Source organism: Pygocentrus nattereri, chromosome 21, assembly GCF_015220715.1.
Source record: "Pygocentrus nattereri isolate fPygNat1 chromosome 21, fPygNat1.pri, whole genome shotgun sequence".
NCBI lineage: Eukaryota > Metazoa > Chordata > Actinopteri > Characiformes > Serrasalmidae > Pygocentrus > Pygocentrus nattereri.
Window position 1 is genome coordinate 7336977 of NC_051231.1, and position 16192 is coordinate 7353168.

A 16192-nucleotide genomic window follows, 5' to 3' on the forward strand; every position below is an offset into this window, starting at 1 on the left:
TTTAGCTTTTGGGGTGTGTATGATTTCTGTATTGTCAGCTCTCCTGTCTGTATTTTCCCTCCAGTTATGTAAATGGGGAGCACAAATATCAAACTAAAGTGGAAAGATTTGTTGCTGGCGCTATAATTCTAACATTATCAGAACAATTGTTTTACAGTTGCAGCTACAACCATTCATAAAATTCACTAACAAAACATTAACAGGGATAGAACAATGCACTGAGGCGTCAATATGCAGAACTGACACTGCGTTGTGGAGAATGGACATTCTAGTAATTATGCAGTTGCACTGCCTCTAAGCCTGTAAGTAATTAGCACAACATGTTTATAGTCCTACGTTTTTTATGTATTTATTGTTTTCAGATTTAAATTTTGTAAAAAATGACAAACGCACCAAATAGAGAACTCTGTATCAGGACTCTTGCTATAAATGTTTAAAATGTTCCAACTCTGTGGGGCAAAAAAAAAAAAGTTTTTGCTGTAACAAAATATGCACAAGAAATGTAAGAAAATCAAAAATACTTTAATTCACATTAAGACCTCAAGGTAGCTGGTTGAAAATTCACATTGTCAAGTCACAGATTCAGTTCAAGTGAACTCAGTCAGAATTAGCAACCCAATAAATAATACATTAACCCATAAAATGAACCACCCTAATTACCACTTCAGGCTACATTCAATACATGAAGGAGCAACACAAGTTAACTTTCAAGAAATACACAGAATACTGTTCAAAACTAAGTTCAGGAAAAGTGCCTGTTTGAGTTGCAGTACCCGACACGTGCCAAACTCTTCAGTGCTGATTGTAGAAAGGAGATCTTTAAAAGTCTGATTCCCTGTTTTCAGTGATTTTCATTATACAACTGTGGAAAGTAAAGTGCTGATGTGTAATTATAATCTCTGGTGAGTTGGGTTCTCTCACATAGGCTGGAAAGCTGGTGAGTGGTTTCTGCTTTGTCCCTGCAGTAAAGGGTTCAAGCTGCTTTCTAGTTCTCTTTGTTTTTGCAAAAGGCCCTGGAAATAAAACAATCAAAACGTTAGTTGCGTGTGAAATCACTGTGTTGCATCATATACAGTAGGCATGTAAATCTCTGACTTCAGTGATTACAACTGAACATAATTATTTAGGAAATGATTTTGTGCATGAATAAAATTTGACCTTTTTGGTTCAATTCAGAATTATTTTAGAAAATACACTGAATACACAAATATGACTGAAGTAACTATTCACACAATAGTGGACAGGGGTAGGACAGATCTGAGTAATTATACTTGAGATTTGTACTTTTACTTGAGTATTACTGAAGTTAAATATTTGTACTTTCACTTGATTACATTAAACAAAAAATATACCTTTTACTCCTTACTTTTTCATTAAGACCATTAAAGTATTCATACATTTCAAAGGCCATTTTTTTTCTTCTCTTGTGTCTTGGGCAAAAGTGTTGGGACATCTACAAGAATTTTTGACATCCCATTCTGAACCTACAGGCATTATATGGAGTTGGTACTTCTTTTGCAGCTATAATAACTTTCACTCTTCTGGGAAGCTTTCAACAAGATTTTAAAGATGCCTGTGGAAATTTGTTAATTCATCCAGAAGGGGTTTGATGGGGTTGAGGCCAGGGCCAGGCCGTGTGGGCCAGTTTTTTTTTTGCTCAGTACTTAAAATTTTTTTTAAAAAGTAAGACAGAGTACCTGTAATTCCACTAAAGTACTTTCTTTGGCCTTTTCCCTTTTTATAGAGGAATATAGGAGACAGTTTTTGCCATTTAAAAATTGCCCAACAAGGTTATTTTGACCAAGAAGCTTTTTTGTGTTTTTACTTTGTTTAATATTATTATAATTCATTCAAACACTCCAATAATGCAGCTGCATCACATGCAAATGTTTGCCTAGACTGTTACGAATGCCATTTATGTATTTGAACAGTACCTGTCTGAGTTCAGATAACCCCTTGAGAATGGCCTGCTGCCTCTCTGTGCTCTTCAGCAGCTCTGGGTGTAACAGGGGGTCCCGCTGGACCACATTAGTGGGCTGTCTGCTGCTGTTCACATCTAATTAAACAGCACAAGATGTATTAAACATGCATCACTCATGATGATCTGTGTGGGCAGCATACACAACCCACTGGCACTTTCAGGACCATGAAAGGCTCAGTTATGTTCAATTTTATTGATTTGCTATGATTTATATACCTGCATTTGTCTTCTGAGAGGCTTCATGTGTTGGTGGTCTGGAGATTGGAGCGAGGGGGTCCAGGTGGTAAACTTCATCAGTGCGCACGTAAGGGACGTAGTCAGACGATGGAGGCCATTCATCATTGCTGTCTGCAGGTTCGTCTGTCTGCGGTGGGGAGGGCTGGTGAAACTGCTGGAGTCGGTGCTTCACAGCCGGGACGGGCGGAGAGTGCCCTCTGCTGGAGAGAGGTCTCTTTAAAATGAACATGCTTGATGTATACGCTGTTAAAATACTTAATGTACTGTTTGCTCTCCAGTCCATACATGGAGACCATTTGAATTCCCTCATTTTGTGATTTTGTTAAAACCAACGCTTTTACATATACCTACCTACTCAGTCTGACGTCATCAGGACTGTTTCAGCCTAAACTGATGTTTGAATGATGGTTTTAAATACAGGCAATCAGAAAAGATTTACATATCAGTCTTAAAGACAGTCATAAAAACAGCCTGTTTAATTCTATAGAATTCTATGCGAGGCTAGAAAAGGTTGAAAAATAGTTTTTGGTATATTAATCCAGTGTTAATTCAGAAAATAATACTGACGAAATAATACAATATGCAAGATATACTAGACCTTTAAAGATCTGCATATGGTCAAATGTGAGGCTTCTTTTCACTTTTTAAAGGTGACTTTAAACATGATCTTTTTAAAAAGTGTAATACAATAAAATGTAATCCTTAATTATCAATTATCATCTTACACCAAGTTAAAACTAAGATTCCTTTCTCTTTCTTTAGTTCCAAAATGAATTTTATACTTTAGATTTAGATTTTGGAACTTTTTTCAACAGATCTTGAAAACAGTTCTTATGGTTTTAAAATGACTTCCATTTTTGCTAGTAATTTTAATAATGCTAAGGGATTAGGAGCTGTGCTGTAATTCTGAAAAATGTATTTGAATTTCTTTTCATAACAGACTTTACACCAATTCAAGGATCAGTTCATGTAATAAAAGGAGCTGAATTATTCTACTTTAGGGTATAAGTGATTTTTTTTTTTTTTTTTTGATCCCACAACCAGGGAAATTCCACCTCTGCATTTAACCCATCCGTGAAGTGAAACACCACATACACTAGGGGGCAGCCCTATCCACGGCGCCCGGGGAGCAGTTGGGGGTTAGGTGTCTTGCTCAAGGACACCTCAGTCATGGACTGTCGGCCCTGGGGATTGAACCGGCAACCTTCCGGTCACAGGGCCAGATCCCTAACCTCCAGCCCACGGCTGCCCCCCAAAAACCCTGGCAGAGCCTTCAAAAATAAGAAGAACTCGTCAGCGTTCCCCTCCACGGAAATCTTTAGTAAAAGGCGAAAGATTTGTGCGTGAATGAAGAGAAACCCGAGCTATTGTTACTAAAACGAGTACACAGGTAAGAGTCAAGAGACTGTGTGCAGTCACCTGGTTCTGAGGTTTGTTTTTGTCCTCTGAGATTTACATCTAACACAAGTTTTTATACGTGACAACTTTCAATCACCTTTTATCACCCCGTCTTACTTTCTAGTGTTGCCTGCACTGCAGGCAAGACAAGAAAATGTTCTGCAGCTAAACAACTAACCACTCTGCTTACCTCTGAGTGGCAGAGGACGGTGCTCTTTGAGAGTCCTCACCCTGAAAAGTGTGCAGAAAAGTGTTGATAAACTAAGAGAACAGGCACCCACTTCCCTGAACATTGTTACAATCACACTAAATTAAACTTGGACATTAACGTTCATCACTTACGTTTCGATAAGCAGAGTGCATGTGCCTTTGGATATGAGATGGGTTCACAGCGTGTGACGAAGGATTTTGCTGAGGAGTTTTGGAGAACGCATTCCTCTCCACTAATGTCATGAGCTCCATTTGGCGGCGTATTCTGCTCTCCTGCCTGTGCCGCTGTAGGACAGCAGGATAACGCTCTGATGCTGGAACAAATGGCTTACTCGGCCTTTGCGTATTCCACTCTGGCTTCCTCCCAGGCTCCTGTGCGTGGGGCCTGTCTGTTCTCGCGTAGGCCTCGTAGGGATCTGCTTCTCTGAGTGCCACAAAAACGTTCTCTTTTCCACCGTTCTTTTCAGCCAGTCTGGCCTCACGTCTGGATCGTTTGGTATTGGGAGAAGCCCTGCACTCTGCTGGAACAGCTGGAGCTTGTATGTCACCTTTGTTAGTAACAATGACTTCGGTCTCAGGTGGGCCGACTTCATTGACATCTGCATTGAAAAAGAAAGTGATCACAAAAATGCAATATCTGTTCATTAACTAGGAAACCTTAAACTAAGGATGGCCGATATGACTATCATGATGCTTGAAGACGATTTGACGATGTACAATACAAATCAACATTTTGTTTAAGGTTTGAAAACAAATGCAGCAGCAAAACAGTAGCGTGACATTTTTATTTAAATCTGCAAAAAATAAACGACGGGACTAAACAATTAGTAAACTACGATGGGCATCCAATTGACAATATTCTGATGTCAATCACATTGCCACCATTTTGGCAGGCAATCTAAGTTCATTTAGCAGCGCAGTGACTGTAATGGGATAAAATCAAAACCAATCCAGTAAAGCAGCAAAACGTTTTAAATGTTTTTTTTTTTTATTCTCATTTCTAAAGTGTATTAACTGGTGTATTTGAGTGTGTTGCCTTGATTTTATTTGATTTGTTGCTGTAGTAATGACAAATGAAAGCTAAAATCCAAAAGGCTGAGATTTCCCACTGCGTTATTTTTGCGTCCCAAACTGCACACCAGCACACTATATATTATGTTTAAAAAAATTGTGCATCTTCCATTAGCATGCACTCATTAATGTAGTAGGAGAAATACAGAAGTGTGAGGTTTGGGGCCGGCGTTAGATCAGCCAGTGAAACACGTTCAACAGCGCTGATGGCTGATAGCTTCAATCTGCAGCATGTTAGCTGCTCAAGAAACATCTCCAAGCGAAAGTTTGAGGTATTTGTTGATTAAGAATGCATTCACTGAGGTAAGCTGGTGTTAGCCTAGTATTCAAAATTCTATGTTTAAGGCACCTCAGTGTAAGTGCAACTTCTTCTTCTTTCGGCTGTTCCCTTTAGGGGTTGCCACAGCGGATCATCTGCCTCCATCTTGCCCTATCCACTGCCTCCTCTACTTTTACACCAACCATCTCCATGTCCACCTTCACTACATCCATAAACCTTCTCTGAGGTCTACCTCTTCTCCTTCTACCCGGCAGCTCCATCTCCAACATTCTTTGACCAATCCCTCAGTGTAAGTGCAACGCCAATGGAAAATTCTGGTAATTCTGAAGCTGATAATAAGAATAAGAAGCTGACCTGAGCTTTAAGATTATTATTTAAGAGCTTTTGGCAGTTTTGGTAGCCACTTTTAGTTTTTATATCACAGACTGGACTCTTTTTAGTGGTCATTCTGGTGTATTTTGCCAGGTTTTTATCCAGCTGCAGGGCTGTAGCTGCAGTCATGCTGATGAAACGAGCTCTATCAGAGTTACAGTCCTTAGGATAGATGCACTAGTTTAGTGTTCTCAAAGTACTGACAATACCAGTGATGTACTAAAAAAAAAAAACATACTGTGACAAATGATTGCGATTACAATAAGTCATATTGTCCACCCTACATCAAACACTATAGAAAGTTACCTGTCTGAACTGCTGTGTCTTTTCTCGTACTTTGGAGAGCCTCCACTCTTTGTGCGGTGTCCCCTGTGGCCACACTCGCTGAACTTACACCACGCAGAGCTGTGATAATTAGACAAAACACAAAGTTGTGTAATCTGATGTATATAAGAAGCACTGATAACACTGTGTTCAGGAACTTTACCATCCATTTATTTCACCTTGTGAGGCAGACTCGCCCTCCAGGCTTCTCAGCAGGTTGGACACATCATGCCCTTTCCTGGCTAGCTCTTTTATTCTCTGCAGATGTTTGTCCTTCTGTGCTTCTTCTTGAGCTCTTTGGACACTCTGGTACAGCTCTTCTTTTTTGCGTGACTGCAACTCCTACAAAACAATAGACAGAAGATTTTGTATTACCTTAACTGTGGAGCAGTCTAATGGAAACGGCATTTTTAATGTAAACATATCTATTTTGGGTGGAGATGGAATATTTGGTGTCATATTTGCTACTGATTTTTCAAAAATGTATTGCATAATTAAATGGTTAAGATGTAAACAAAGTCATTCAGAGTAAAATGATGTGAAATGCTCTGTTCTAGGGAAATGTAGGTAGTCGAAGTTGTTCACAGTGGTGGTGATAGGAACCAGACGTCTGAAGAGTTAGAGAGTTTTGGTAGATGTATTGCTATGATCTTATGATGTGCTAATATACTCATATGGCCAATACAACTTATCTTTTCATACTGTGAAATGAACACAACAGTGGATCTTCAACGCAACAGCCAGCTAATGAACAGTGTGTGTCAATCAGCTCTTTTCTCCTGGAGTGTAAATTAGACTTGAGTACAATTGTTAAACCATCATTTGTTCATCAGATTTTCATACACTTAATGTCTGAAAATATCCAGACACCACTTCTAATGTAGTTTTTAATGTAGAATTCTAGTGAATTCAGCTATTTTAAATTGCACCTGTTGCTGACATGGACGTGCTGACGTGCACACAGCTTGTACAATATCCACTGAAAACTGACCAATAGAATGGGATTCTGTGAAGCAGCAGCACGAGTCTACGGTCACCATGCTAAGTGACGAGCTTTAGCCATACGAGCAGTGGAACAGCATTCTATGGGCTGATGGAGCTGCATCCAATAACTTTTGGAGGAGTTTTAGTGGCATTTGTTAATGCTCTTGTGTCAATGTTGCAACATCTAGTGCAAAGCCTTCTCAGAAGAGTAGAAGCTGTTACTGCAGCACAGGAGGGGGTTCAAACTTCCTATGCTGTGGACAAGCAGGTGCCTACAAACTTTTGGACAGGTTGCACATCCATTTTAAGAGTGATTAAAAGTTCCACTGGATTGTCTACCTCTTTTTGTCTCTGGCGCTGTGTGTCCTGTAGGTACTGCTGCTGCAGGAGCTCCCTCTCTCTCGCCACTCTCCTCTCCTCTTCCTGTTCCAGCGCCTGGCGCGCTGCATCTTCCTTCTCTTTTTGACGCCTCTGCTCTTCCACCTGAGCCTCAATAGCACGCTGGCATAAGTGGAAACCAAAATTATTGTTACATTATTATTACAAACTGCAGATATAAGCATTATCATAACTGACACATCAGCCTTTTTTCTTTAATACAGAGGCAGGACTTGGCACCATCACTTTTAAAGCAGATGTATTGCTTCTCGAGTGCCCTGCTGGGTTACATTAGCAGTTGCTGCTCAAACGCTGCAGCTGAAATGTCTGAGCAGGGAACTATTGTACACTTCACCAACTCAAAGGTCAGTAGCACAAAGTGTTTGAAGCCTGTGTATGGACTCTGCAGGGAGTTGGAGCCTATTGATGTTGGAAAGATAGAAAGACTATTTTAAAAGAAATAGAAACCTCAAATGCCCTCCTGCTGCCTTTACAGCACCAAAGAGCACAATATGGTCCCCCTTCATCCTGGAGCTGGGTGGAACGTGCATTATTGAAAGGAACACTCGCTGCTGTTTCTCACTGGCTTATTCTGTTGTTTAAGAATAAGGAGCACAGCAGCTTTTTATTAAACCTAAAGTCTAATTTCTATATTTTGTTGCAGGAGTCTGTTAGCTAATTTAACTAATGTATGCTAAGGTTTGTCACACATATGCTTAGGAAGTCCAGCCAATAAATCCAGTGAAACTGTGGAGTGTTTTCAGCCTTACAGGTTCTTTCTGAGAGGCAAGTTGCTAAAAGTATTTATAGAAATAGCTTTTCAATAAGCAGTAACAAGTAATACTCTGTAGTAAGTAGTAATACTCCATGTCTGCTAAATTTCTACTTCAGTTTAACCTCTGTAAAATATCACATTTTGGTTAGATGAAGTGCAGTAACCTAGTCTTTTTAATGCCTTTTCTGGGTGAGAAAGGGTGTAAAAGGATGGCTGTTCTAGCACGAGTTTGGTAGATCTGCTTGTGGTGGAAGCTTTTATTTAAAATTAAACTTTTTTTATCCATTTATTCATGGATGACAAACTTCATCTACTACCTTATGTTCAAGTTGTTTGATGCGCTTCCTCTCTCTTTCCTCTATTTGGGCTGGGTCTAGAAGTGCAGTCATGGTGCGCAGGTAACTGGAAAAAAAAAAGATTGAACACGTTACACTGATTTCCTTTCTGAACCAAAATGCACAAGTTTTTTTTTTTTTTGTTGCCACCTTACAACAACCAACCTGGACTTGTGTTGAAAGCCCTGAGTGGTGTCCACACTGGCTCTGCCAATACTGTCCCCTCCAAATGCACTCATGGCCTCCCAGGCTGTAGACAAAGCTCCTGAGGGTGACCGGTGATGGGAAAGGGAGCTGCCCATGTCTGGATCTCCGCTATCTGAGGCTGGAACTGCAGGCGGGTGAAGAGGAACTCGCCTTTGAAAGGAGTCAAAGTGCATGGCCCAGCGCTCGTGGTCCTCAGCCTAAGAACACATAATGCCAGTAAGAACTCCTGACCTACTTGCTCGACATTGAAATTATTAGCAATTTTCAAATGCATTCCGAGTTTGAGGTGTGTACCTGGTTCTGGATCTGTTTCTCCAATTTCTTCCGTAATTTGGCCTCCTCTCTCTGCTGCTCCAAGTCCTGTAGCCAGCGCCTCTGCTGGTCTTTTTTCGCATCACTGAAGGCATGCTCCAGCGGAGCGGCCTCCTAATTAGGCATGAAATGCGAAATTTAATAAGAGACCCGACACAGTGGAAATTCCTTAGGTTATTTTATAAAATTTTTTGCAAAAATGTTTCTGTTTAAGAGAAAAAACACTTATAGAACTTCAAACTGACTGTAGACTGAGAACAATTCTGCAAAAAATCTTGTTTAAGCCATTTTTCAAAAGAATATTTTGACAAAAAGAAAATACTCCTCTGTTTAAAATGAACGCAACTTTAACCATTTAAATTCATTGTTTTATAATAATGATGGACCTCTGCCAAAGTAATGTTATTTTCCTTTGTTCCACACTTAAAACAACAAACTTGAAAGCACGCTATGGTTGAGGAGGTGCCATAGCTTAAGAACATACAGTAGCCTGTAGAAGTTGCTCATGTGATGTTTTGTATGTCTAAAATCTAAATATCTAAAAATGTGACAGTCCACCAGTGCTTTCGGAAATGTGCAGAAGCATCTTGTCTGAGTACTTACAAGAAATACTTCTGGTCTTGGTGGACTGGACTTATTACATGAATAACAAAAACAATGATTCCAAGATAAACAAGTTTTAAGGGAAAAAAAACTTAAAAGGTTACCCCAAGTATAAAGGCTGAGCGGATAGCAGAGGGAAGAGCCCTCTGGCTGCCATGCATCTGTGAAGGTGCTGGTCTGCTGTTTGTGCCTGTCCTTGAAATCCTGTCATCTTGCACCTATGGTGATGCATGCAGAAAAGAAATATAAATGCTTTAGACAACTGTAACCTGACTAAAGGATAAGCAGTACAGTAGTTTGTAACTCTAATACAACTTTATTTCCTATATGCTTAAGAATTGAGTATTAAATGGGAGTTTATCAACTCTTTGTGACCCTTTGCTGCGGTAACATCCTCTACTCTTCTGGAATGGCTTTTGGAATGCTGAAACATTGCGGTAAGGATTTGATTGCATTCAGCCACAAGAGCATTAGTGATGTCAGGTACTGATGCTGAATGATTAATTCTGGATCATAAACGCCACTCAAACTCATCCCAAATGTACTGAATGGAGCTCCGTGACTCCAGAGAACACGGTTCCACTACTCCACAGGCCAATGCTGGGCAGCCTTATACTCCTCTAGCTGATGCACTGGGATTTACTTTGGGCAAGGTGGCCGCATGTTTAGCTTCTCCACAGCACATTTTTGCAAGTACTATAGGTAAACAGAAAGAAAGGGACAGTAGCATTGTCTTACCCCTGGCTGGTCATTTGATCTTGGTCCAGTAGAAGGTTCACTCTGAAGCGTAACCTCTGTATTTGCTTTCTGCTGCTTTTTAAGAGCCATCTGCTCATCTGTACATGAACAGAAAACATGCACTAAACCACAACTTACCATCTAAACCCAACCCAAAAAACTAATCTATCTCAGTCACCTTAACCTCCTACTTTCTCTACAGCACTGTGATTAATATTGAATGACTTGTCAGTCTCTACACAAAGGCTTCTAGTATTGATTGTGCAATCAGACACTACCCCTGCTTTAATACCTAGCTCTCTCCTCCATTGTGCCCTTTTGGCCTCCAGTGCATCTCTTTCTCGTTCTCTTTCTCCTAAAGTGCCGAACAGGCCTGATGGCGTCAAATCTGATGGTTTTCTGTTTCAAGAGAGTAGAGAATGTCAAATAAATGCAATTGGTTGTATTGAGAAACAATATGCTTCATAGATATCTGTAGAATTCTGTCTGGGGGAAAAGGTTGGTTAGTGAAGGTTTCTGGCAAGCTTACTTTGCATTAACCACTTTCTACAAATGTTCTTTTCCCTTAAAAGACTGCTCATGTTGCAAAATTACACAAGACTAATTATTAATGAGTCTATTATCTACACACAGGCCCCAAATCTTAAGTGACATGAATTTGCCATGTATTCATTTATTATAGTTTTATTATGCATCTTGCTATACACGTTTGATTCTTAACTTGTTTGATTCTTAACTCTTAAATCGTTACTATAAGTGTGTGTTATGCTGATACGAGTGGATCAGATACAGCAGTGCTGCTGGAGTTTTAAAAGACCTCAGTGCCCCTACTGGAGTGAGAATAGTTCACCAACCAAAAATATCCAGCCAACAGATGAGTTACTGTCTCTGATTTTTTTTCTACAAGGTCGACAAAGTAGTGTCCAATAAAGTGGACAGTGAGTGGATACAGTGTCTAAAAACTCCAGCAGCACCAATGTGTCTGATCCACTTGTATGAGTGCAACACATAACACGCCACCACCACGTCAGCGTCACTGCAGTGCTGAAAATGATCCACCACACAATGCTCTGGATCCTCTACTACCACCACTGATGATGATTATTTATTCTCCAGAACACACATCAAACCCCTCTGAATTACTTTTACATCTTAACCATTTAATTATATGGAGATTTTAAAATTTGGTGCCATTACCCTTTAAAACTGAGTCTGAACTGACACTGTTCATCAAATATGCAAAGTAAAAACATACTGAATTGGTACCTGACATGAATAATTTTATAGCCCAAGTCATGTGACCATTCTTTAAAGCCACAAAATGTCTGAGGCTAAAATCATCCAAACTGACTTCACAGAAACCAAATTATGGATTTGAATGATGTGCTATTTTAAAGTAGTCCCACCACAATTCAATAGTTTTATTCTCTGTTTCAGTATTAAGTGCAGCTAAAGCGTTGGGACGATTTTCAATAGACATGCACTTACTTCTCATTGGTTCCTCTTCCTTGTGAGCTTCTGTGTCTGTGATTGCTGCTGTCCAGAAGAAGCTCAGCAGCTCCACTACTCACTGTATCACTTGAAGTACACTGCTCTTTTGTATCAACTGCAGGTCCTCCTGTTAGCAAGAGATTCAGTCAGTTTAGAAACAGCTACACCCAGCAGCAGTAAATGAGTAGGTGAGTAAATTAGTGGACTACAAGAGTACGTGGACATCCCTTCTAAGTAGTTAGGTGTGGCTAATTCAGTTGCATGCATTGCAAACAGGTGCTTAAAATCAAGCATACAGCCATGTTATGCTAAAGCACACTGCCATTAGACTCTGAAGCAGTGGGAATGCATTCTCAGGAGTGTTGAATCAGTCTTCACTATGACAGTCTGGTCGATGCAAAGAGAAAGCTACTTGCTTGAATGCATAGTGCCAACTGTAAAGTCTGGTGGAGGAGGAATAATGGTCTACAGCAGTCTATACTTTGACATTTTGGAGAACTGTACTTCCAGCTTTGTGTTAGCAGTCTGGGCATGGCACTTTCCTGTTTCCTGACAATATATAATGCCCATGCTCACATAAACAGAGGCTGTAATAGCACCAAAGTGTGACCAACTCCTTATGAATGGCTATGGGTTTGGAATGAGATGTTCAACAAGAACATACGGATGTGATTTTCAGGTGTCCACATACTTTTGCCATGTAGTGTATATAACTCACGGTTTTCAACATGTGTTTTTAAATCGTCTTGTACGTCCTGCCCTGAGGCTTTGACGGTGTTGAGAATTTGCTGAAGTTGCTCCTGGGTTAAACACACCAAACTCTCCTTCATAGTCTTCTCTATGACCTTTGAGGTTTCATCAGTGGTTTTTGTTTTGCTCTCCGATTGCACTCTGACCACCCCAATGACGCTGCTGTGCTCTTTGTTGACCTTGACTTTGGTCTTTCTTCGGGTTTGTGCAGTTGACTTCTCAACAGCATTCACACCTACAGGATCTCCGCACTTCCTCTCTCTCTGGGGTCTTTCGGGTTCTTTAGGACACTGTTTTGAGTGGACCGTGCTTTTCTGAGTTCTGTTCCTATAAGGTAACTGGTATGAGCACAAAGACAATTCAGATCAGTAAATATCTCAGAAAACTAGCAAAAAATGTGAATTTGCATTCACAAAACAAAACATCTAAGGTTTGTAGGATAAACAAATAATGTCAAACTGCATTTTGCTGATGTTGTAAATTTTAAAAAAGGCCTTATGTCTCCAAAATGGAAACATTTGAAAGAGAAGGGAAATGCCTTCTTTAAAAAAAAAAAAAAAAGCATTCTTCACTTTAATTATTATTTTGAAATGTTGTTTTTGGAGTCTACCATACAGGTGTGGGAAAAGCACACTTGTCAAGTTAAAGATTTTCTGGAATGTCTGTAAAATTCAATCATAAAGATAAATTAAAATAATTAAATGAAGTCATTCAAAGTAGTTTGCTGTAAAATGTGCCATTCTGCCACCTGCAGAGTTAGAACTTTTTACAGTGGTTGTGATAGGAATCAGAGGTCCAAGGAAAGCTATTACATGAAATGGTTATGAATATGTTCATAGGCTGATATTTAAAATATAGTTGTATGACAGTTTTGAGAAAAGGAAACAGAACTATTCCAGTAATAGCCAAGTCTTTCTGAAGCCACAATACTTACCTGACAATGTCCCATCTTACTGGAGGCCTTTGGCTCATCTGGAAAAGTTACAGTAATTCAGATACTAATTAATTACATTACCATAATACAAGCATACACGGTCATACTTAGAAGGCACAATAAATGAACATACCATAGCTGGATAACACAAGCTTGGGCTTCCCATCCTCAAGTTCAAACATCAGACCATCACTGCAAAGCAGATCAGTCAGTCAATAATTTTCTAACGATGCACACTTGAACAAATCTATAGCAAGTGGGTCACATTTACTAAAACAAACACACAAACAAGCCATCACACTGTGCCCGTATCTAGTTATCAAATACAAGACTTTGCTTATATTTGGCAACATGTAGACAGCTTTGTCACTGTCCAGACATCTACAAAGTTATCATTATTTTAGCTGTGTATAGTAGCAAATTAGAATTAAAAAAATAAATAGTATGAATATAAGCTCAAGTGGAGATTTTGAGCTTTCATATTTACATCCAAATTGGCTGAACGATGTAGGAATTGCAGCAATTTGACACAGCCCACCTCTGTAGATTTTGGAATACCGTGGTGAGGATTTGATTGCATTCAGTCAGAGGACCATTAGTGAGGTCAGATACTGATGTTGAAAGATCAGTTCTAGATCATTCCAGCTCCTGCCAAAGGTATTGGATGGAGCTCCATCACTCCAGAAAGCGCAGGAGGTTCTCTAATATCTTAGTTATCTATATAGCAAACAAGCTGAGCTGAAAGAGGCCTGTGGAGTGACCATCAGGGCCTCCTCCTCACCATTACCAACCTGCTCTCCTGATCATTTGTGCCAACTGCAACACCCTCAACCCACATCACTGTGCCATCCAGATGTACCAGCATTGAGATAGGATGAGACTGTTTCAGCTCACTCCCACTTTTCATAAAGACTCGGTCAGAGACCGCCTCAGTCAGAGACCGCCTAAGTCAGAGACCGCCTAAGTCAGAGACCGCCTCTACCAGTGCAGTTTCTAAAGCTTTACCATCCAGTCTTCAAACAGAGATCCTCTTAGCTTTTATTTGGTATTTAACTTATTAAACTGTAAACACTGTTTGACCAGAGGAGGATGAGTCTCCCCTTGTGAGTTTTGGTTCCTCCCAAGGTTTCTTCCTCCAGACTGAGGGAGTTTTTCCTTGCCACCGTCGCCTCTGACTTGCTCACTGGGGGATATTTGTTGTAACTGTGTGTTTTCAAACTTCTGTAAAGCTGCTTGGTGCCAACATTGTGGTAAAAAGCACTATACAAATAAACTTGAATGGAATTGAATTGAATTGGAGAGCTTGCTAATCTGACTAACATAATCCTGACCAGACAGATTAAGGACTTAAAACAACAGTTTGGGCATTATTTATATCCATATTATTTAACAATAGTTGACAAGTTACGTTTTTCAGGTTCTCTTCCTTCCTTGTCTGAGGTCTGGTCACTACAACCAACAGATTTCTGTTGGTGCTTGAGTAGTAAAATCCTCCGAGATGTTTCTGTTTGTATTTTCACAGCAGAATATGATAGAATGATGGTACAGTATCAGTATTTTCCTGCATGTACATATAAACCAAATGTGCAATAAAGTTAAAAAGGAAATGGTCACACGACTTTGAGGCCGAGAAGTTATCCGTGTTACACTCCAGCTCTGGATGGTTTTACTTTGCACACTTGATGAACACTGTGAGCTCAGACTCAGTATTAAAGGGCAAATCCACCACATTAAAAAAAAAAATCTGCACAATCAAGTGGTTGAGATGTAAACAAAGTAATTCAGTGAGGCTGGATTTGAAATGCTCCATTTCCCAAAACTTACCAAATCAGAATTGTTCACAACAGTGGTCATTAAAAAAAAAAAAAACAGAAATCCAAAGCATTTAATGTTCCTAAAAGCTCAAACGCACAGAAAGTTATTACATGAAACTGTTACAAATACATTTCATAAGAGTACTGGAAATAAATTCAGTATCTGTATTCAGTACAGGCTGAATTTAGTAAAGACAGTGTTTATAATGAATCATATGAATAGTTTTATCAACTTCAGCTACATTTCAAAGATCCGACACATGTAGGTTAACTGGTCTTTTTGGATAATGTATAAAATATTCAACGTTACATCTGAAACGACTGTATTAGGCAGAAAGTCGGAAAAGTCGGTGGAGCTCCCCTTTAAAGGTAACACGAACATTCCCTGATGTGACTCTGTAAGGTGCCAATAAACGGAAGACTGGCTGGCCACTCATTAACAGGCTTCTTGGTCAGAGGTTCCGTTCCACCTTAAACAGTGCAGCAGCTCCATTCGAACACCTGAAGTTACCCCGGCCAGAATGCGAATACTGCACCATTTAAGGTGGAACGGAAAATTCGCATAAGAAGCTGACCAATAAGAAGCAAACCACAGCTTCGTATAAGCTTCAGACGTTAAATATGCCACTGGGGCAGTAAAGATGCATAAATCACATTTAGGTTCACAGACAGCTCAACGCTGGGGGTCTAAATTAAACGCTTAAGACGCGTCTAACGTTGCAGTGGTCAGACAGTAGTTACCGCTGGAACTGGTCAGTGTGTCGAGCTGATTAAGCAGCCGCGAGGCAAACACTGTCGTTGCTGCTCCAAGACGGAAAAACCCGTAACGTTACTCACCCAAGATTCATTATTCAATTTTCCAGACATTGAGCTTCTTGAAAAGCGCAGTAAATCTATGAGATGACGTTTTGTTGTGTTTCTGCTTCGGTTGCCACAATAAAGCGCCCCAGCGACTGGCTTACCGTTGTTTTCCTTCTCTTCTTCCCGCTCTGATACTT

General features: G+C 39.9%; 1 protein-coding gene and 1 pseudogene across 3 annotated transcripts; both read right to left on the reverse strand.

The window, feature by feature from the left end:
• Positions 1-503: 503 nt before the first annotated feature.
• Positions 504-16192, reverse strand: ccdc66 (coiled-coil domain containing 66). 3 transcript variants are annotated; one of them, XM_017704866.2, is made up of 19 exons: positions 16157-16192; positions 13514-13572; positions 13381-13418; positions 12415-12784; positions 11694-11823; positions 10498-10604; positions 10206-10303; positions 9572-9685; positions 8847-8978; positions 8511-8749; positions 8328-8412; positions 7197-7358; positions 6053-6215; positions 5856-5954; positions 3959-4425; positions 3807-3847; positions 2198-2418; positions 1935-2056; positions 504-1013 (listed from the first exon to the last, which is right to left on the reverse strand). In XM_017704866.2, the coding sequence occupies exons 2-19, from the start codon at positions 13560-13562 to the stop codon at positions 918-920; spliced, it is 2733 nt and encodes a 910-aa protein (XP_017560355.1). In that variant the 5' UTR covers positions 13563-13572; positions 16157-16192; the 3' UTR covers positions 504-917. The 3 variants fall into 3 exon arrangements, with proteins under 3 accessions (XP_017560355.1, XP_017560354.1, XP_017560353.1); XM_017704865.2 differs by having other exon boundaries at positions 2198-2415; positions 16032-16167; XM_017704864.2 differs by having other exon boundaries at positions 16032-16167.
• Positions 3476-3585, reverse strand: LOC119261955 (annotated as a pseudogene).